At 41.0% G+C, this 23644-nt stretch overlaps 1 protein-coding gene and 1 pseudogene across 1 annotated transcript; one reads left to right on the top strand and one right to left on the bottom strand.

The window, feature by feature from the left end:
- The first annotated feature begins 1341 nt into the window (after nt 1-1341).
- LOC112253281 lies at nt 1342-10598 on the top strand (annotated as a pseudogene).
- On the bottom strand, nt 9623-22540 carry LOC112252237 (twinfilin-1). The gene is made up of 9 exons (XM_024423300.2): nt 22404-22540; nt 20661-20741; nt 20278-20456; nt 15838-15933; nt 15370-15474; nt 11890-12015; nt 11343-11493; nt 11049-11170; nt 9623-10794 (listed from the first exon to the last, which is right to left on the bottom strand). Exons 1-9 carry the CDS (start codon nt 22426-22428, stop codon nt 10627-10629), a joined length of 1053 nt encoding a protein of 350 aa, XP_024279068.1. The 5' UTR covers nt 22429-22540; the 3' UTR covers nt 9623-10626.
- Between the last annotated feature and the right edge of the window lie 1104 nt (nt 22541-23644).

Below are 23644 nucleotides of genomic sequence, written 5' to 3'. Positions count from 1 at the left end.
GCACGCACGCACGCACGCACGCACACACACACACACACACACACACACACACACACACGCTCTTGAATATATAGTACACAGCAAACAAACCCAGAACAATGAACTCATAAACGTGTTGTATTTTGTCAAGGAAGGCCTCTATGAGAGACCCACATTTTCGGCTTCCGCCATTTTGTTAATGGTTTAAATTATGTTGTTTCATAGAAAATACAAATAAATAAAAAAACAATTTTACACATGGATGGTTTTCATTGTTAATTCAGTCCTCATATGAGTTATTGTTGGTAGATGTAATCAGTAGTAGTCTCTCTGAGGTGTCGTAGAAATAATTATGGCCCCTGTGGGAACAGATACAAATACAGTGTTGACAACGGAGAGTGTCACTTGGTCCCTTATGCAGGCTTAGTAAACAGAGTAGAGCATGTCAGTATTTCTCTGTCCTATCAGTATGGGTAAAGTACATACATCTGTATTCATAGGTGGCCATGGGTGGCCCTGTGGCCTCAGGGTCACAGTCAAGTTATGATTGTACTTCCACATATCAAATCAACCACAAGGTTCATAACCAGACACTGAGGCTATGAATCATATGCACAGCACAACATCTCATCTATTCCATCTACAGAGTGGACCCTGGGCCTCTCCTTCACTCTCAACCACCCAGTCAGCCATACAACCTACCAGGCAGACCTACCCACCCACAACTCCAGTCATCCATCAAGCCAGCCAGCCACCCTGCCAGGCTACCAGAACCCAGCATCAGCATGTGTAACTGATCATAAATCCTCAACCAACACACTCAGAGCAAAAAGCAACTAGCAGGCCATAAACAGATCAGGTACTGCTTATAAAGAGAGAGATAATTAGTCTCACTAACTTCCAATTAACAATCAAAGAGCAAGCATGCACAGCATTCTGTCATGGTTATTTCACCTCTGGACCTAATCACAACAGCGTCTTGACTTGTATGCTTCCAACATTAATATCAGATACAGGAATGGAAAGTCTGTCTTCTATACTATACTGGTGGAGAATAGTGGAACTTTAAAATCCCTGCAGATATTGCAAGATTCCCCACAAGAGGGCACTGATGTTAACCTACATGCTACAGTAATGATGAATGTGAAACCATGTCACATGGTGAGCCTATAATGTTACACTTTAGGGATATTGCAATTTTTTTTAAAGAGTACCTCAATGAACAAGGAAATAAATTATTTAGATTTCTACTCCATGAGTTTGCAAAATTGTAACATGACATTGTAACGCTTGCCTTTGAAGTGAACCATCTCATGTAAAAAGGAACTGTCCAACCAACATGTGTGATCATTATTTTCCAGGATGAACAATACAATAAAGTCAGCTACATTTATTCGGAACCTCCACTATGGGGTTCAACGAAAATTCTCAGACTTCTTGGACCCTCAAGAGAGCTGGAAAGACGTTCTTGTTTCTATACACAAACCCACAGGGGAGCCGAAGTACTCTCAGGTACTCGCATTTAAGGTCATGTGCTGGTCATCTACAGTACTTCACTGATAGGAGTGACACCAAAGTTGTCATCTTTCATGACAAAATTGTTACCTTCTGTCAAAGCTGTCTGTTACATTGCAACATTAGCATTGTATTCATCAGATGCTGGTTTTTGGTTGTTCCGGTCATGGTCTACTCTATTCTTGAACCTACCTTCAAATGACAGGAGATTTAAAGCTGGGGGACATCTAACAGCACTGTGGGAGAGGTGGCATCTTGATGAGCCACAGGTTAATGGCTGCAGCCAGTATTCTGCTACCGGGTATGCTACGGTCAACGTGTGTGTTTCATCAAAGAGCTTGTATTGACTGTCTATTCCACTCGCTGGTTTTGATCGTCTTGTATAGATTTCTTATCTATGATTTCACCCAAACATAAAAAACCTCCGCTCAACCATCCCCCAGCCACATCCCAGCCACCTGTGTCTCCTGGGGGAAAAGAGACAGTAAACAACACTGAAACCAGAACCTTGGGAAGGACAGAGGAACAGCCACTTCCAGACAGCACCTCAGAGCAGCAGGAGGTCGAAGAACCCAATGACACTTCAGGTTTGGACTAATGTTGTATGACTTTCATATGCATGTGTTATAACCACTTGAGGTGTTATGAGCGCCCAAAACATAGTAATACATGGGGTTATATAGATTATAGGTTATTTTACTGGTGGTTTAATTACATAGATGTGGTGACAAGAAGCTATTATAGATTGTGTTGAGTGAAATTTGACTGATCGTTTGATCCTGTTCAGAAATGTGTCGCAATGCACACAATATCCAGTAGATGGAAGCATTTACCTCAAAGAAACGATGGTAGTATGCCAAGACTGTCCCTTATGAACAGGTTAATAATCCATTGATTCTCAGGTTTTCTAAGGCTTTCTTTCCACTCACTGGCCTTGGTGAGAGCAGCTTTGTAACGGTCTACAAAGGCCTCATCAATGGTAAACCTGTGGCAGTGAAGAAACTACTCTCAGTAGGTGCCAATATTATCTGTGGCAATAACACTATTCATATTGTGCAGAGTATACAAAACATTAAAAACACCTGCTCTTTCCGTGACATAGACTGACCAGGTGAATCCAGGTGAAAGCTATGATCCCTTATTGATGTCACTTGTTAAATCCACTTCAATCAGTGTAGATGAAGGGGAAGAGACAAGTTAAAGAAGGATTTTTACACCTTTAGATAATTGAGACATGGATTGTGTATGCATGCCATTCAGAGGTTGAATGGGCAAGACAAAATATTTAAGTGCCCTTGATAAAGGTGTTCTTAATGTTAGGGTTCATTTTTGGTGTATTCAGTGTGTGTATGATTTAATTAAACAGCACATGCTAAAAGGTTACTAAAACTTCTGTTTCTTACTCTTTTAGATGGAAGACATCTCACAATCTCTGAAGCTGGAGACTCATATCTCCTTCACTAGCTTTAAGCACTAGCTGTCAGAGCAGCTCACAGATCACTGCACCTGTACATAGCCCATCTGTAAACAGCCCATCTATCTACCTACCTCATCCCCATACAGTATTTATTTATTTATCTTGCTCCTTTGCACCCCAGTATCTCTACTTGCACATTCATCTACCGCACATCTACCATTCCAGTGTTTAAATTGCTATATTGTAATTACTTCTCCACCATGGCCTATTTATTGCCTTAACTCCCTTATCTTACCTCATTTACACTCACTGTACATAGACTTTTGTTTTCTTTTGTTCTGCTATATTATTGACTATGTTTTGTTTATTCCATGTGTAACTTTGTGTTGTTGTATGTGTCGAATTTCTATGCTTTCTCTTGGCCAGGTCGCAGTTGCAAATGAGAACTTGTTCTCAACAAGCCTATCTGGTTAAATAAAGGTGAAAAAAATATTAAAAAATATAAAAAAATGTTCAGTTCATTCAAGAGGTCCAAATTCTTATGGCATAAGTGTCTATCTTCTGCTCTTCCATTGTCCTATTGTAGGGAGTCCTTATAAACTAGCTGACCTACTGTCTGACCATTTCATAACCATTGCAGCTCTATTTCTTTAACAGAAGCAATAGCTAGTGTGTGCTCAATATCTCAATAAGGCAACTTAATGGCTCTCTACTGTAATAAAATCAACAGAGAAATGTCCTGCGAGAATGGCTTTTACTTAGGAGCTGTCCAGATATCGGTTTTAGATTGAATGGATATTACTAGATTTGATTTAGCTTGAATTGTCTTTATGGTTTGAAGAAAGGACTACTGTTTATTTGATGATAGGCTTCTTGTTCCACAGGTTGAAACATGAAAACCTGGTAGACATAATCACCCTTGTTTTGTGTATGCTTACATGTCTAATGGGTCGTTGCCAGACCGGCTGGCTTGCTTGGTAAGCATACACACTGTACAATATCGACATATCTTTTTGATTGTAGCTACCTTCATTTGTACATAATCAATTAAATAAAATTGATTTTGGAAGAGAGATGTTTTACAGGTGCTTTCTCTTTAGGATGAATATGTTTGTGTGGTTGTAGGACCGTAGTCCTCCTATGTCCTGGTACAGATGTCTGACCGCCTTGGGAACAGCCAGAGGCTTGGATTATCTGCACAGCAGCAACCATGTCCACGGAGATGACAAGAGGTAACTGGAAGTTTTTAATAAATGCCTTTCTTATGCCACTTGATCAAATATTTGACATTTGAATCATAGTCAGACATGAAAATGAGTCTCCGCACACTCAGGATCAATGCACAATTTTCAATTTATTTAGGCTGAGTTTTGGTCATCAGACCTTCATCAGAGCATGACAAAATACATTTTAAATGGTGTATTAATCCAGACCTTTTTATTTCAGCGTTACTCTTTATCCCCTTCACCTCAACTAGGGTCGGATGTGCGACAGATCCACTTAAAAACCATAGACAGACAACCTTGTCATATCAGTCTCAATAGTAGTTATTCATGAGTTCTAAACATAAGTGTCTGGCTGCAGAAATATTTTTCTGGATAAAGCACTTGTGCCGAAAATCTCTGACTTTGGGCTGACACGGGCCTCGGCCATGCGGTCGTCTTCGACAGTGATGACCGAAAAAACCTAATCAAACAGTTTTTGGGTGGTACGTTGTACTTTACACCAACACACATCTATGGAACTAACACAATATGAAGACATTATACAATGTTGTGTGAAAATCCACACCAGCACTGATTTGAATATCACCTGAGTGACACTACATGTCTGTCACACCCTGACCTTAGTTATCTTTGTTTTCTTTATTATTTTGGTTAGGTCAGAGTGTGACGAGGGTGGTTTGTTTAGTTTTGTATTGTCTAGGGTTTTTTGTATGTCTAGGGGTTTTTGTAAGTCTAGGTGTTTATATGTTTATGGTTGCCTTCGTAAGAGGGGGAAACGAAGCGGTCTTCTGGTCAGACTCCGGAGATGGGCACATCGTGCACCACTCCCTAGCATTCTTCTCGCCAATGTCCAGTCTCTTGACAACAAGGTTGATGAAATCCGAGCAAGGGTAGCATTCCAGAGGGACTTCAGAGACTGTAACGTTCTTTGCTTCACGGAAACATGGCTCACTGGAGAGACGCTATCGGAGTCGGTGCAGCCAGCTGGTTTCTCCACGCATCGTGCTGACAGAAACAAACATCTTTCTGGTAAGAAGAGGGGCGGGGGCGTATGCTTCATGGTTAACGAGACGTGGTGTGGTCACAACAACATACAGGAACTCAAGTCCTTCTGTTCACCTGATTTAGAATTCCTCACAATCAAATGTCGACCGCATTATCTACCAAGGGAATTCTCTTCGATTATAATCACAGCCGTATATATTCCCCCCCAAGCAGACACATCGATGGCTCTGAACGAACTTTATTTGACTCTTTGCAAACTGGAATCCGTATATCATGATGCTGCATTTATTGTAGCTGGGGATTTTAACAAGGCTAATCTGAAAACAAGACTCCCTAAATTGTATCAGCATATTGATTGCGCAACCAGGGCTGGAAAAACCTTGGATCATTGCTATTCTAACTTCCGCGACGCATATAAGGCCCTGCCCCGCTCTCCTTTCGGAAAAGCTGACCATGACTCCATTTTGTTGATCCCTGCCTACAGACAGAAACTAAAACAAGAAGCTCCCGCGCTGAGGTCTGTTCAACGCTGGTCCGACCAATCTGATTCCACACTCCAAGACAGCTTCCATCACGTGGACTGGGATATGTTTCGTATTGCATCAAACAACAACATTGACGAATACGCTGATTCGGTGAGCGAGTTCATTAGAATGTGCGTTGAAGATGTCGTTCCCATAGCAACGATTAAAACATTCCCAAACCAGAAACCATGGATTGATGGCAGCATTCGCGTGAAACTGAAAGCGCGAACCACTGCTTTTAATCAGGGCAAGGTGACCGGAAACATGACCGAATACAAACAGTGTAGCTATTCCCTCCGCAAGGCAATCAAACAAGCTAAGCGTCAGTATAGAGACAAAGTAGAATCTCAATTCAACGGCTCAGACACAAGAGGTATGTGGCAGGGTCTACAGTCAATCACGGATTACAAAAAGAAAACCAGCCCAGTCACGGACCAGGATGTCTTGCTCCCAGGCAGACTAAATAACTTTAAATAACGATGCAATCTCAACCACACTGCACACTGCCCTAACCCATCTGGACAAGAGGAATACCTATGTGAGAATGCTGTTCAACGACTACAGCTCGGCATTTAACACCATAGTGCCCTCCAAGCTCGTCATCAAGCTCGAGACCCTGGGTCTCGACCCCGCCCTGTGCAACTGGGTACTGGACTTCCTGACGGGCCGCCCCCAAGTGGTGAGGGTAGGCAACAACATCTCCACCCCGCTGATCCTCAACACTGGGGCCCCACAAGGGTGCGTTCTGAGCCCTCTCCTGTATTCCCTGTTCACCCACGACTGCGTGGCCACGCACGCCTCCAACTCAATCATCAAGTTTGCGGACGACACAACAGTGGTAGGCTTGATTACCAACAACGACGAGACGGCCTACAGGGAGGAGGTGAGGGCCCTCGGAGTGTGGTGTCAGGAAAACAACCTTACACTCAACGTCAACAAAACTAAGGAGATGATTGTGGACTTCAGGGAACAGCAGAGGGAACACCCACCTATCCACATCGATGGAACAGTAGTAGAGAGGGTAGCAAGTTTTAAGTTCCTCGGCGTACACATCACAGACAAACTGAATTGGTCCACCCACACAGACAGCATCGTGAAGAAGGCGCAGCAGCGCCTCTTCAACCTCAGGAGGCTGAAGAAATTCAGCTTGTCACCAAAAGCACTCATTAACTTCTAAAGATGCACAATCGAGAGCATCCTGTCGGGCTGTATCACCGCCTGGTACGGCAACTGCTCCGCCCACAACCGTAAGGCTCTCCAGAGGGTAGTGAGGTCTGCACAACGCATCACCAGGGGCAAACTACCTGCCCTCCAGGACACCTACACCACCCGATGTCACAGGAAGGCCATAAAGATCATCAAGGACAACAACCACCCGAGCCACTGCCTGTTCACCCCGCTATCATCCAGAAGGCGAGGTCAGTACAGGTGCATCAAAGCTGGGACCGAGAGACTGAAAAACAGCTTCTATCTCAAGGCCATCAGACTGTTAAACAGCCACCACAAACATTGAGTGGCTGCTGCCAACACACTGACTCAACTCCAGCCACTTTAATAATGGGAATTGATGGGAAATGATGTAAAATATATCACTAGCCACTTTAAACAATGCTACCTAATATAATGTTTACATACCCTACATTATTCATCTCATAGGTATACGTATATACTGTACTGTATATCATCTACTGCATCTTTATGTAATACATGTATCACTAGCCACTTTAACTATGCCACTTTGTTTACATACTCATCTCATATGTATATACTGTACTCAATACCATCTACTGTATCTTGCCTATGCCGCTCTGTACCATCACTCATTCATATATCTTTATGTACATATTCTTTATCCCCTTACACTTGTGTCTATAAGGTAGTAGTTTTGGAATTGTTAGTTAGATTACTTGTTGGTTATTACTGCATTGTCGGAACTAGAAGCACAAGCATTTCGCTACACTCGCATTAACATCTGCTAACCATGTGTATGTGACAAATAAATTTGATTTGATTTGGTTCTCAATCAGAGGCAGCTGTTTATCGTTGTCTGATTGGGGACCATATTTAGGTAGCCATATTCCTTGGGTAGTTTGTGGGTTCTTATTCTATGTTTAGTTGCCTGTCTGCACTAGCCATATTAGCGTCACGGTTTGTTTTGTATAGTTTGTTCATTGTTCTTTCTTTCATTAAAGAAGTATATACGCTTACCACGCTGCGCCTTGGTCTCCTCCATATGACGACAATGACAAGCAATTGAGAAAGCACCTCATGTGGCTACACCCCTAAACATTATGCCAAACAGGTCAAGCCTTTCACACTATCACTTTAAATACCTAAATATAACCCAGAAGATACAGTGACAACAATATTGAATTGATGATGAAACTGCAACGTAAGTCAAACTCATAAAACTGAATTGCAAGTTCAGCGGTTTACCTCAGTGCCAGACTACAAAACCTACTGACACACAATTGTTGGATCCTTAAGTGAGAATTGTTTTATTTTTTGTTTAACTATCCAAGTCAGTTAAGAACTACCCCGGCCAAACCCTCCCCTAACCCGTACGACGCTGGGCCAATTGTGCGTCGCCCTATGGGACTCCCGATCACGTCCAGTTGTGACACGCCTCTAGCACTGCAATAGTGCCTTAGACCACTGTGTCAATCGGGAGAACTGCACTGAAACATGCACCTGTGCCCTTCTACCAGCCAATTCATTTCAAATGAAATACCAACAAATGAAAGGTTACTGCTCCTCAATGATAAATAAAGCATGTTGGTAAATGTTGATGGAGGCTCATAATGGAAAGTGTGGAAACAGTACTGTATGACATAAACTATGTACTCTACTGTCAGCAGTCCAATATGAGGTCAGGTCTTCTGTGTGTTGAACTGATTGAACCTCATCATAAACCAACAGCTACTGTGAGTGTTCAGCCTGAACCCTGGGAACAGTAGCGTACAGTATCTAGACATAGCCTGCTATATTATTAATGAAGAGTAATAGAGGGCTGTTGTTGGCTAGAGCCGGAGCCAGCCAGGTGGTTAATCTAAGGTCTCTGTCATTCACAGGTGTTGCTAGAAATATTGTCTGGAGTCCTGCCAGTTGATGAAAATTGTGATCCTATGTTCCTGGTGAGCAAGCAGAACAATGGAAGCTTTCTCTTTAGTACTCGTCTGTCTTCATCATACAGTGGGATGAATGCATATGATCTGAAGAAAGAAAATATTTCACTTTTTGTATTTACTATGCAGTGTCAATCAAAAAGCTAATTACGCAGCATCACTTAGTTTCTACTCTTCGCTCCCTGTTGAGCATAAGGCCACATTTGTACAGTATACAGTAGATGGCAGACAGTGTTGTATATCTCATCTGTCAGTGTAGTTACCACTGCAAGCAGTAGCTGAAGGATGTGTTGCTGCTGTTGATTGGTATGATTTGTTATGACTGTCACAGATGAACATGAAGGATGAGATAGATGAGGAAGGAATGGCCCTGGAGGACAAGAGGATGCTGTCTCAATGACAGAAAGAACAAACAGCCACTGACAAAAGAGGTGTGTGATGCCAGTAGAGTTGCTAGCACTTTAGTTGACAGTACTGTCTCCACTGGTTTATCAATGGGTACTTTGTGCTTCTTAGTTATAGCTGGGAGCCAACGCTTACTACTATGTGCTTAATTGTCTTTATCGCATTGAAATAATGTAAATATTTTAATAGGTCCTGACGGAGCTTGAAGATGTTGTCAAAAGCATTTCACTAGAACAGCTGGGGCCTGAGAGGGAAGCAGACAACATGGGAGATGACCCCTTGCCTCACACTTTTTCCTTAAACAAGGTTACTTTGCTCTAGAGCAGTGACCAACATTTTTACAAAGTCTTCTGTATTTTTTTTTTTGCTTTAGGAATAAACAGCATTTTTAAAATATATATATATATGGAAAATCAGAGCATACTGTATGTTTGACGTAAATATTTTTATTTTCCTTTTTAAAAAGCAGCTGTTTTAAGAAAAATAAACAACTTAAGAACAAACAAGACAGTTCTCATGAGAGTGTATTCCCTTGTCCGAAGATGAGGTGTTAAACTAGTGATTTGCCATACAATAAATCAGTAGGCAAGTGACTGTGGCAGAAAGAAATTCCATTTGGAATCACTGTCTCTGGGACTCCCACCCTGCATTCACACCATAGGAGCTGGCACAGTAGCATACTTAGCTTCCTCGAATGCTAATCAGAGCTATGAAATAGTGGAAGCCCCTGTTCTCTCCGTTACGTGACCCTCATTGACACTATAGATAGACAGATCAGTACAGACAATACCTTTTCATCACAGACAGAGCAGAACACCTACAACATGTACAGCACTTGCATAGAAAAATACATTTCTCAGCAGATGTGTTTTATGTAAACCACAGTTATCAAAAAAGAAATGTTCCAATATTTTTTTTAAAAGAAGAAAAATGACAGGAGCCAATATTACATCTTTAAGTGGAGTTTGGACCTCTTCATAGCTGTGCCCACATATTGATGGAGACATTTGATCAACTTTAGGTACAGGAAACACATAACAAATTGGCATTGATCTAAGAGGAATGCAAGGAATGATTGCAAGCATGTGAACTCAACTCATGGAGGATTCGTCACATTGGCACAATTCACATTAGTCGCACTAACATATTTTTTTATTCTCGGCAACAGTGTAAAAACCTTTCTTACTTAACTTGTTCTAACCTCTGAATAGCTCAGTAAAATACTTTGAATGAATCGCAGGCTACAAATGGACATTCTCAAGTGTGTTTCAGCTCAGTTGTCCATTGGCGTGCATAGTTCAGTCTCTGGGTGAGTTTCGAGGGTTTAGAAGTTTTTTTATTTTATTTTATTTATTTTTTACAAGAGGTTGTTTCAAATAATCTTTCCTTCCATCACTTGGAATGTTCCATTATGGAGCGTGTGGGTCTGTTTAGTCATCCTCTTCTCCATCTCCGGGCGGTCTGGTGATGCGGCGTCCTCCCTTCTTCCCAGCGGGGCCCTTGGGCTTGGCAAAGGCCTGCTTGTGTGCGTGCTGCTTGGGATGGACTTCCTCATACAGGAAATCACCAGTCAGCTCTTCCCCACTTTCAATCTCGAGCTATGAACAGTCACACACGAATAGTGAGGCGTTGGACTGTTAACCAAACCAGGGTTGGAGTCAATTCCATATAAATTCAGTAAATTTAGGAAGTAAACGCATTGAGAAAAAAATGTAATAATAGTGCCAGTTTACATCCTGAATTGAAACGAAATTAACCTGAACTCAACCTACTGACTTTTTTAAATGAACCCTAAGACACATGGAACACTTGTATTGGTGTTAACACCAATTGTTTGATCTTTCGTCCTTACCTTCTTCAAAATGTCAATTTGCATGTTGTTCTCCACCATGTCCACCAGGGGATTTTTGCAACTGGAATAGAGCATCCTCTCTTTGATGCTGCACTTGTACCCCGGCATGGAATAAATGAACACTGCAAAAGGAAAAATAACAATGGAGGATGTCTCATCACAATCACAGATATACAATGCAGTAAATATGAAAGATGTATTTTGTATATAGGTATGATGACAGCGGTGCTTGGTGTCTTCAGTTGGTTCTCTTCTATTGTTCTTTGTGAAAACAGTGAATGTAAATATATTCACCTGTGGACTCCAGGTAGTCTCCCTCGTGGGAATGATTGTAGCGGAAGAAGTGATAGCGAGCAGACTCTGTGGGGATCCTCTTGGGCAGGTCTTTCACCTCGGTTGGTTCAGTGTTAGACAACCTAATGAGTTCTTTGGCAAAGTCTATTTCCTATCGAGAGTAGATATGAAACCGTACTATGAATTAACCAGATATGAGTCGGACAATTACGCTCTAATAAAATGTCATTTCATCTTTGTGTGATTTATTGAATAGCTCTTTTGATAACATGCCCATTATGAGAAAAAGGCAGAGCCGGTTCGACGTGTCACAATTATGCCTTTGTCCCCAAATGTGATCTTGTGACACAAGCCCTTGAATTTCAATGAGAACTGACACAATGACACTTTGGTAAACAAAGAAGAACCACATCGTACTGTTCTCAATAGAACTCCTGACTCCAAAATTCCTTTGACAGTCTACAGAGAAGCCTGAGGATAAAAGAGGAACAGAACTTGTTCTCAACTGACTCACCTGGAAAAGCGACAGAGGAAGAGAAGTACTTACAAGTTGTACGTAGTTGACTTGCTTGTCTCTGAATCGTTTGAGCGCCTCGAACGCGTCTCCATGCATGGGGAACGCCACCCCCTGCAGTGTCTGCTGCTTGGTGTCTACACTGATGTCAGTCTGCACCTGAACACAACACAGAGAAAACGACGTAAGACAACTTAACCTTTACCATAGTCAGCACACAGCTCGCTAGTGGTAGTGCTAGTGATTCCATCAATATTTGATTTAACCAGGAAGTCCCTTTGAGGAGAACTGGCCACCTTAAATTAATATGAAGTAGATATGAGGCAAACAAATCCAGAACATTTACTTCCTTACTTCCTCCTGTTCAGATTCTCCACATTGGGGATAATGACTGATGTGGCTGATGTTTCTATTTCTGGACAGGAGAGACAGGAGTGATGATAAAATCACCTTAAAGACTGGAAATGGAAGGGGATGATACTGATGGATTGCACCTATTTTTAGAGCCCTAATGGTTCCCTCGGAATTAGAGGCTCTGTCGTGTACACATGATTGAGCAGCAGTGCACCCACCTCATGGCCCAGAAGGATTGTGGGGTTTATCCATCAATTTAGTCAAGGCAGTCTCTCTCTCTCCAGGCACATAAATGATAAATACAGTTGAAGTCGGAAGTTTACATACACCTTAGCCAAATACATTTAAAAACTCAGTTGTTCACAATTCCTGACATTTAATAAAGTAAAACAAATCCCTGTTTTAGGTCAGTTAGGATCACCACTTTATTTTAAGAATGTGAAATGTCAGAATAATAGTAGAGAGAATGATTTATTTCAGCTTTTATATTTCTTTCATCACATTCCCAGTGGGTCAGAAGTTTACATAGCCTGAATTAGTATTTGGTAGCATTGCCTTTAAATTGTTTAACTTGGGTCAAACGTTTTGGGTAGCCTTCCACAAGCTTACTGCAATAAGTTGGGTGAATTTTGGCCCATTCCTCCTGACAGAGCTGGTGTAATGGAGTCAGGTTTGTAGACCTCCTTGCTCTCACACGCTTTTTCAGTTCTGCCAGGTTTGTAGGCCTCCTTGCTCTCACACGCTTTTTCAGTTCTGCCCACAAATTTTCTATAGGATTGAGGTCAGGGCTTTGTGAAGGCCACTCCAATACCTTGACTTTGTTGTCCTTAAGCCATTTTGCCACAACTTTGGAAGTATGCTTGGGGTCATTGTCCATTTGAAAGACCCATTTGCGACCAGGCTTTAACTTCCTGACTGATGTCTTGAGATGTTGCTTCAATATATCCACATAATTTTCCAACCTCATGATGCCATCTATTTTGTGAAACGCACCAGTCCCTCCCGCAGTAAAGCAACCCCACAACATGATGCTGCCACCCCCGTGGTTCACAGTTGGGATGGTGTTCTTCGGCTTGCAAGCCTCCCCTTTCTCCTCCAAACATAACGATGGTCATTATGGCCAAACAGTTCTATTTTTGTTTCATCAGACCAGAGGACATTTTTCCAAATAGTACAATCTTTGTCCCCATGTGCAGTTGCAAACTATATTCTGGGTTTTTTATGGCGGTTTTGGAGCAGTGGCTTCTTCCTTGCTGAGCAGCCTTTCAGGATATGTCAATATAGGACTCGTTTTACTGTGGATATAAATACTTTGTACCCGTTTCCTCCAGCATCTTCACAAAGTCCTTTGCTGTTGTTCTGGGATTGATTTGCACTTTTCAACCAAAGTACGTTCATCTCTAGGAGACAGACCGCGTCTCCTTCCTGAGCGGTATGACGGCTGCATGGTCCCATGGTGTTTATACTTGCGTACTATTGTTTGTATAGATGAACGTGGTACCTTCAGGTGTTTGGAAATTGCTCCCAAGGATGAATCAGACTTGTGGAGGTCTACAATTTTTTTTTCCTGAGGTCTTGGCTGATTTCTTTTGATTTTCCCATGATGTCAAGCAGAGGCACTGAGTTTGAAGGTAGGCCTTGAAATACATTCACAGGTACACCTCCAATTGAATCAAATTATGTCAATTAGCCTATCAGAAGCTTCTATAGCCATGACACCATTTTCTGGAATTTTCCAAGCTATTTAAAGGCACAGTCAACTTAGTGTATGTAAACTTCTGACCCACTATAATTGTGATACAGTGAATTATAAGTGAAATAATCTGTCTGTAAACAATTGTTGGAAAAATTACTTGTGTCGTGCACAAAGTAGATGTCCCAATCGACTTGCCAAAACTATAATTTGTTAAGAAATTTATGGGAGAAATGCTAGCCTGTTTTCACCTGTCTAGCTTTTTATTGGTTGTATTTAGGAGTGTGACTGAATGCTTCTCAGACCACTTCCTTATACAGAGTTGAAGATTGTTGTTCATGTCAGACAGTGACAGCAACTAGGTTGTTTCCTCTTTAAGAAGGCTGACTTTGGTTTGGTTGGAATCATGAGCCACTGTGTGTTACTTTCTCTTTGGTTAATCACATCTCACAACTACCAAGAGAAAAGCAAACTTGACAAGCTTCATTGTTCGTAGCAAGTCAAGCACTGGCTATCACATAACAATTTACCCTGATCTTATCAGTGGAGCCAAGCCCAGGCAGTGGTGTGACCTTGTCCAAGTGCTTTCCTGGACAGAATTATTGCAAAGTATCAATGCAAATGAATGATCATTCATCAACTTTCAAAGGTGGCCCCTCGTGTAGGCTGACTATACAGAAAATTTTAGTTCAAGACCAGTGTATTTAGTGGGAGATCTCAACAACAACATCCTATTGCTTACAGTGCATTGTGACTTTTTTTTTTTTTACACACAAAAAACACCTATTTATATAGCTATGAGTCTCGACCCATACAGGGGAAATAGACAAAGGGGATACCTAGTCAGTTGTACAACTGAATGCATTCAACTAAAATGTGTCTACCGCATTTAAACCAACCCCTCTGAATCAGGTGTGTGGGCTGCCTTAATCGATGTCCGCGTCATTGGAGCCCAGGGAATCGTTTCGGTTGGAGGTTAACTGCCTTGCTCGAGGGCAGAAGGGCATTCGAACCAGCAACCTTTCGGTTACTGGCCTAACGCTCTTAACCGCTAGGCTACGTGCTGCGGTTAGTTGTCCATCTGCCAACTTCCTGTAGTTCTAATGAATCACAGGACCTATCCAGTGACTCTTAGTGCCAGTTCGGCATTTTGCACAGCTGTATTGCTGACCTTGTGGTCTTATGGGGGTTAGGTATCACCAGCAGTCAATAATATTCAAGACTGTCTTTTGGATTGAACACAATTCAAAGCATATGCTATGAGTTTACCGTACATGTTGCTATGAGTTGCTCAGAATCACTCCCACTATTAAGAGAAATTTGTCTAGATGTATTGGTTTCAAAGCTTAAAGGTTTGAATCGACACCCATTTAACAATGACACTTTCAACCAACAGAATTACTTTTGCACAGAATCACTTTTAAACATCACAGGAAGTGTGAATACTGTTCTCTGTGTGTGTGTACCTCACTGAGTTTGATCTGTCTCAGTTCCTCCTCAGCAGCAGTGAGTGGTAGTGGTGCGGCCTTGGTCACCAGGTACTTCTTGTAGCCACTCAGAGACACATCCTCCTGGGGGAGTGGGGATAATCAGGAGGGGAGAGAGGGTCACATACCAGTTAGCCTTTTATATACACTATTATAAACTGGGTGGTTCGAGTCCTGAATGCTTATTGGCCGACAGCCATGCTATATCAGACCGTATACCATGGGTATGACAAAACGTTTAGTTTTACTGCCCTAATTACGTTAGTAACCAGTTTATAACAGCAATAAGGCACCTCGGGGGTTTGTGATATAAAATTATTTCCATATTTCCATTACAACAACCTGAATGACAAAGCAGACAGAAAATCTGATCTTCAAAGTTCATTTCAGAAAGGCATAAGAGGATTTCACAACACAATCTAGGCCAATACAGATAATCTAACCAACCTTTGTAGTGCCAAAGAGCTCATCTTTGATAAGCCCCCCACCAAATTCCTTCTTTAGTGTGGCCCTGGTAGCAGCGTATAACATCTTATGTCGCACCTGTTAGAAATAGAATGTATTAGTGAATACAAAGGGTACTGGAAAAGCAGTCTGTTTACATTTAACTATACTATCCACTTTCTAGAACTCAATGACATTCAGTGATTTTATTAATGTTTTTTATTGATTTCTGATTCTTATCTTGCTGCCGCAACATAAGCCCCCATTCTTTTTCCCCATAGGAGAGTAAACTGTGCCTGGATAAACACTAAATAAATGCATCCCATTTGGATGTTTCAGTGAGTACTTTTACATGCACACTAATCATTTCTATATTAAACTGATTATGGCATTTGCCAGATTATGCAATAGTAATGTTAACAGTATCTCAAATTGGAGTAAAATCAAAATCGAAGTAAGCATACGCCGATTAAAATACCTGGTGTTCTGTGAAATCTTTTGAATTATTAGGACATGTGAACACCTTAATTCACGTTCCAGCGATGTATTTGATCTGCGCATGTGTGAGCAACAACCGAGCAAGCCTCGCTCTTTAGCGCGAGTGCTGTGAGTTCAGAACAACTGAACGTATGCATCTTAGAAGTAGTTCACACAAACTTTATATGTCCGAACTCAGAATAAAATTTGCTTCACAAAAATAGTATGGTCGCTGTGTTATAACATTTATTTTGATTGCCAAAGTTCTGCATCAAGTGACCTGATTTCAGATGTGTCCATGTAAACAGGACTATTAGGGAAATCATTATTCTTGAAAAGCATGTAAACATTTTAATGAAAGTATTATATTAATTTGACTATCCACAATAAATCGTGAGTATTGTGTGCATCAGGGTTTCCGTTGAAAAGGTGGCACCGGACAATTGAGAAATTTCCCAGACCCATATGCATTGGGTGCGTACCCTGATTAGCGTATCCACCCACGGTGTTCAGAATGACAGAAATCACCTTTACATTATGGTAATTATTTGTAACAAAACATGCAAATCGAGGATGCAATGACGTGTCCTTACCGCCCACTTTGAAGATGTTAGAATAACTGTCCACATTCACTTTTCCTCAGCCAACAAGACGAGTAGCGAAGAGTAAAATCATTAGCCTATGCATAGGCGGCGGGTGAGTTTCTAGTTTAAGGAAGAACATTTTCAGATCCTCTCAAGCTCTGTCAGGTTGGATGGGGATCGTTGCTGCACAGCTATTTTTAGGGTCTCTCCAGAGATTTTAGATCGGGTTCAAGTACGGGCTCTGGCTGACCACTCAAGGACATTCAGAGACTTGTCCCAAAGCCACTCCGGCGTTGTCTTGGCTGTGTGCTTAGGGCCGTTGTCCTGTTGGAAGGTGGACATTCACCCCAGTCTGAGGTCCTGAGAGCTCTGGAGAAGGTTTTCATCAAGGATCTCTCTGTATTTAGCTCTGTTCATCTTTCCCTCGATCCTGACTAGTCTCCCAGTCCCTGCCGCAGAAAAACATCCCCACAGCATGCTGCTGCCACCACCATGCTTCACCGTAGGGATGGTGCCAGATTTCCTCCAGATGTGACGCTTGGAATTCAGGCCAAATAGTTCAATTTTGGTTTCATCAGACCAGAGAATCTTGTTTCTCATGGTCAAAGTCCTATAGGTGATTTTTGGCAAACTCCAAGCGTGCAGTCATGTGCCTTTAACTGAGGAGTGGCTTCCGTGTGGCCACTCTACCATAAACGCCTGATTGGTGGAGTGCTACAGAGATGGTTGTTCTTCTAGAAGGTTTTCCCATCTCCACATAGGAACTCTGGAGCTTTGTCATCGGGTTCTTGGTCACCTTCCTGACCAAGGCCCTTCTCCCCCAATTGATCAGTTTGGCCGGGCGGCCAGCTCTAGGTAGTTCCAAACTTTTTCCATTTAAGAATGATGGAGGCCACTGCTTTCTTGGGGACCTTCAATGCTGCAGACATTTTTTGGTACCTTTCCCCATATCTGTGCCTCGACACAATCCTGTCTCAGAGCTCTACAGACAATTCCTTCGACCTCATAGCTTGGTTTTTGCTCTGACATGCACTGTAAACTGTGGGAACTTATATAGACAGGTGTGTACCTTTCCAAATCATGTCCAATTGAATTTACCACAGGTGGACCCCCATCAAGTTGTAGAAACATCTCAATGATGTTCAATGGAAACAGGATGCACCTGAGCTCAATTTTGAGTAGCATAGCAAAGGGTCTGAATACCTATGTAAATAAGGTATTTCTGTTTTATTATTTTTAACGAATTTGTAAACTTTTTATTTTAATTTTAATCACTTTGTCATTATGGGGTATTGAGTATAGATTGGATTAAATAGAAGTTTCCTCATCATTTCAGAATAAGGCTGAATACCTTCCGAATGCACTGTAAATATAACTAAATCACTGTTCGCAAAAAAGACCGTTTTTTGCATGGCTGAGCACTTATAGCGTAGAAGCCTGGACTATAGGCTATATCAGATACATTTCTTATTTCTTTGCATGGGAAATACACATTTCATGCAATGCTACTACACTTTATATGAACGGAGACATTAGCAGAATCTTAATTTCTTAAAACAACAAATTATAGGGTAGCCTACTCTGCTGACACTGACAAACAGACCAATAAAAACCACGTTGTCCATATAATAGGCCTACGAAAAGGGGAGACACGAATAGAATATGACGTCCATCTAAACTGGAGGAAATTATTGTCCAAAAACAGACTTTTAAGTGCCACTGACTCAACGATAAAGAGTGAATGTGAACTGCGTACTCACCGGAGGTATGGCCGATGCTCTCCGCTGGTGCCAATAAGATAGGCTATAGGCCTACTGTTGTTCGCTCAATTAAGTTACAATTTTGATAACTAAAAGACAGATTATAGTATTTTCATTGTCTTCTCTTTAAAGCAATAACTATTTGCTTTCCAAACAATGTTTTCCCGCGATTTAATTTAGAAATATTGCGATACACCTGGTTGGGTCTCTACTTTTCACTGACAGTCTCAACTCAGCAATCATCTATTTGGTATTTGCCACACACGTTGCCCAAATTGAGCATGCTGCCTTTCCTTCCGACTTTAGGCAATGCGATTTAAAACAACTTATTCATGTTTTAAGGCTAGGGGAAGGTAATGATCCACTGTATCCTAATCATGCTTCAGTAGTATGGTTTGAATTATTTTATTTAGCTCTGTATAGACATGAGTAGGCTAATTAGGCTATATAATTTTGGCAATTTAATTCAATTTACTTAGGGAAAGCTCAGTTTCCCCTAGCCTTATGGACATGCTATACGTTTCCAAAGTGGTGTGTGACGCGATGATGAAGCCTGCCTTCCGTTGCTTATGCATTTGAAAGGCAAGTAAATGGGAAGCATGCTTCAATTACCAGTTGGGAAATAAAAATAGTAGCTATTTTTAATCTTTGCCCAAAAACTATTTTTAACACAGGATTGCATTTAGAATTGTTGCACAATGATTGGGCTTATAAAAGCGCTGACTGACAGATTTTCTGCTCAAAGGCTTTGATTCTGTATACTGTGCATGTGTGATATTTACATTTATATATATTTTTATTTAACCTTTATTTAACTAGGCAAGTCAGTAACCAAGATTTAATGAATATACACGCACCAATTCAATTCCACTAAATTATGCAAATTAACCCACAGACCGGAATGCATGACCAGTCAAATGTATTTACATAAACTGCTATTTCCATCAATGAATAGACTAAAGAGTATTATTATTTCGCAATGGGACTTTATTTCTTCTCCCAGACAATTGGCCAGTGCCAATATTATTTATCAGCTTTTCAAAAAAAATTCAATTCTTCCAAAAGCCAGCTATTGGAAACTCTGGTGTACATGTAACTGTACTCAGTCTTAGAACATGTGCAAGTGTTTTGAAACCTCTGCAGCTTTCCAGACAAGCCTGGACCTGTGGCTCTCAGCCTACGGATAGTGGGTAGGAATGTCGAGCCCTGTCTGCTAGAGTAGGATGCAGTCAGTACTCCCTCGGTCTCTAGTCTCTGCCCCATGTTATTCAGACTGGTACAGCCAGTGCAGGCCAGGGCACATTTCTCTCCTTGTCTGTGCATCATTCATTTATCTGCCTCAATTGTGCCAACTCATTCAATCTGGTAATGCTAAATTCCTTTCAGTCTCTGCCATTACATCAATTTGCAACAGTTGTGATGTTATCTGTATCAAGAGGTGGTCAAAAAGTTAAATGTCACATTTGCACTTAAGTACAAACTACATATAACCAACAACAATCAGTAATAAAACATGTTTGCTACGGGTCTGTCGTGAGCATGAAGAGACTTGTCATTGACATGAACGTGCAACATAATTAGCAAACGGAAGCTGACATCTCTGTGTGAGAGGAGTTGCTTACAGGAGAGTGGTCAGGTGACCAGGCCATGAAGATCCACTCATAGCCCTGGTTGTTGGAGGAGTCCAGTCGGTACAGGATATAAGATGGCAGGTCGTCCTGTAGTAGAGGCAGGACTAACGAGTCATACTCTTGGTCCCATGTCTTTGATGCTTGCCTGGTCTCGCCCAAAGCTAGCTGCTCTGTAACACAAATATTATCAGAATTTAGTGGCTGAAGATTCAAAGTGAAAACATCATTTTGGTGAATAGAATCTCTCTGTGCTTTCCAACATTTCAGAAACTGTTTTAATTCTAAAAAAATATCTGTAATATATCCTTGAGAGACAGCCTTGGTGACAAACATTAGATGTTTATGGTCAGATCAGTAAAACAAACACTTCTTACCATCCTCAATCACAATCTTTAAGAGTCGATATTGGTCTCCACACCTCGCACTGGCAAAGATGTCCTTCACGTCGTTACCAGCTAAAAAAACAGTGGGGGAGTGAGTTTGGTATCGGCACAAACGTGCAATGTGTTCTAATATGGATGTTTCATAGTAGAAGCCTCATCACTGAAATTGGGCTTAAAGAAAATTTTCAAGCTGTTAAACCTATGTTAAAACCTTCCAAAGACCAAACCATGTAATTATCTTCAGCCTTATCTATTTAAAACAATCTTTGCCACAGAAGTTTGGTCAACATATACAGTTAAAGTCGGAAGTTTACATACACCATCGCCAAATATATTTAAACTCAGTTTTTCACAATTCCTGACATTTAATCCTGTCTTTGGTCAGTTAGGATCACCACTTTATTTTAAGAATGTGAAATGCCAGAATAATAGTAGAGAGAATGATTTATTTCAGCTTTTATATTTCTTTCATCACATTCCCATTGGGTCAGAAGTTTAAATACACTCAATTAATATTTGGTAGCTTTCCACAAGCTTCCCACAATAAGTTAGGTGAATTTTGGCCCATTCCTGCTGACAGAGCTGGTGTAACTGAGTCAGGTTTGTAGGCCTCCTTGCTCGCACACACTTTTTCAGTTCTGCCCACAAATGTTCTATAGGATTGAGGCCAGGGCTTTGTGAAGGCCACTCCAATACCTTGACTTTGTTGTCTTTATGCCATTTTGCCACAACTATGGAAGTTTTGGAAGACCCATTTGCGACCAAGTTTTAACTTCCTAACTGATGTCTTGAAATGTTGCTTCAATATATCCACATAATTTTCCATCCTCATGATGCCATATATTTTGTGAAGTGCACCAGTCCCTACTGCAGCAAATCACCCGATATAGGACTCGTTTTACTGTGGATATAGATACTCAGTGATCTGAGTAGAGATTTCCTCCAGCATCTCCACAAGGTCCTTTGCTGTTGTTCTGGGATTGATTTGCACTTTTCGCACCAAAGTACATTAATCTCTAGGAGACAGAACGTGTCTCCTTCATGAGCGGAATGACAGCTGTGTGGTCCCATGGTGTTTATACTTGTGTACGATTGTTTGTAAAGATGAACGTGGTACCTTCAGGCATTTGGAAATTGCTCATAAGGGGCCACAGTGGCTCGTGGGTCTGCGTACCAACATCCATACCCCCCTTCCCCTTGTGATACATACATTTAGTTTTTGTCAAAACCACACACACACACACACACACACACACACACACACACACACACAGTATCACTTGCATAAATATTTCAATAATTGTGCAAATTAAAAATACAATATTGGTATCTGTCATTGGGTTGACAGCACTCAGATACTTTGGTTTAGGCTATTTGTCAGCTCATTTTTTAAATGTAAATGTCTGTTACATTTGAGTGCCAGATGTTTCAATGAAGGCGTTGCCCAAGCCAAAATGTTATTTTTTTACTCGAGTAGAAGCAGACAAGCATACACGGTTCTTTTAGGACACCTAGCTACATAACTACCGTTGCTACTTTTTAGCAGAGCATCAAATCAATTATGACAGATAGTTGCGAGCTAGCTACCGTCGCTAGCTAGTACTTAACGTTACTGTACTACAGTACATAAATAGTAAAACATTGCACATCGATTAAAAACAGATTTTTCAATTAAGATGTATACAGTTCAATCATGCTAAGATAGCGACAATATAACTTAAATGAAATAGCTACCTTGTATGCCCGTTTGGTGGGACATTTTGTATTTTTATCGCAAGAAAGGTTGATGAAGCAGAGAACCAAGCCAGGATAAGGAAGTAGGAAGCGGACTAGGCTAAATTCATGTGTCGTCATCATCATCATCATCAGCAAGATCACGTGGTTCAACGGTGCAGGGGTGACGACGAGGAATACAACAAATCGTTTATTAAATTCCTGCGTTAATTAAATGGTAAACAACAAATGCGCTTTGACCTCGGGAAGTCTATTGACATTCTACACATACACGCTGGACTGGAGGAGCTAGCTATTTTATAGGCTACTACCAATGACTGTATATATGAAGTCTAACGTTACTACTCTGTCTAGCATTAGGGGATGCCACATTTGTTCCATTGTTTCCACTCCCGTCTAGACTGAAATGCAATATTACATTTACAATGTTACATTTGTAACTTTTGTAATGTAGCCTATTGTTTGTGATGCAATGCTACCAGGGGCAGACTGGGACAAAAATTCAGCCCAGGCATTTCAGCCACACCAGCCCACATCACACTTCTACATTCATGTGGATGCTAACATGATTATGGATAATCCTGAATGAATTGTGAATAATGAACTACAGGCATACAAATTATATATGATATTTATGCCTCTATAACTTTCTCAATCATCAATATTCATGATTTTCTTTCAGAATTATCCATAATCAGGGTAGCATCCACATTAATGCATAAGTGTTTAGAAACATATTATATTCTTATTTACAATAAAAGTGACACATGACACAATAGATTATTTACCATTATTTTTTTATTGGGCACAAAATTATTTGAAACAACCAAAACAAACAGCAAATGCATCCAACAAATTTGTAGTCACAAGCTTCATGTAATTATTGTGTGCTTGGAATATGGGACCAAACACAACACTTTTGACTACTTTAATACACAAATAAGTGAATTTGTCCCAATACTTTTGGTTCCCTAAACTGGGGGGACTTTGTAGTAACCTCATAGTAACCCCATTGTATCATTTCAAATCCAAAGTGCTGGAGTACGGGGCCAAAACAACAACAAAATATGTCACTGCAAAAAAATGTGGCAAAGAAATTAACTTTTTGTCCTGAATACAAAGCGTTATCTTTGGAGCAAATCCAACACCACACATCACCGAGTACCACTCTTCATATTTTCAAACATGGTGGTGGCTGCATCATGTTATGCATATGCTTGACATCGCAAGGACTATGGAGT

Source organism: Oncorhynchus tshawytscha, linkage group LG06, assembly GCF_018296145.1.
Source record: "Oncorhynchus tshawytscha isolate Ot180627B linkage group LG06, Otsh_v2.0, whole genome shotgun sequence".
NCBI classification, from domain to species: domain Eukaryota; kingdom Metazoa; phylum Chordata; class Actinopteri; order Salmoniformes; family Salmonidae; genus Oncorhynchus; species Oncorhynchus tshawytscha.
The sequence above is the reverse complement of the archived record's forward strand: the minus strand, read 5'-3'. Positions and strand labels throughout refer to the sequence as shown.

Excerpts from the sequence above, each read along its gene's own strand:
- LOC112252237 (XM_024423300.2), bottom strand. The coding sequence starts at position 22,428 with ATGTCCCACCAAACGGGCATACAAG. Across the intron at positions 15,934-20,277 it reads GGTCACCTGACCACTCTCCT|GTGCGACATAAGATGTTATA; the intron begins GTAAGCAACTCC and ends TATTTCTAACAG. Across the intron at positions 10,795-11,048 it reads AAATTGACATTTTGAAGAAG|CTCGAGATTGAAAGTGGGGA; the intron begins GTAAGGACGAAA and ends GACTGTTCATAG.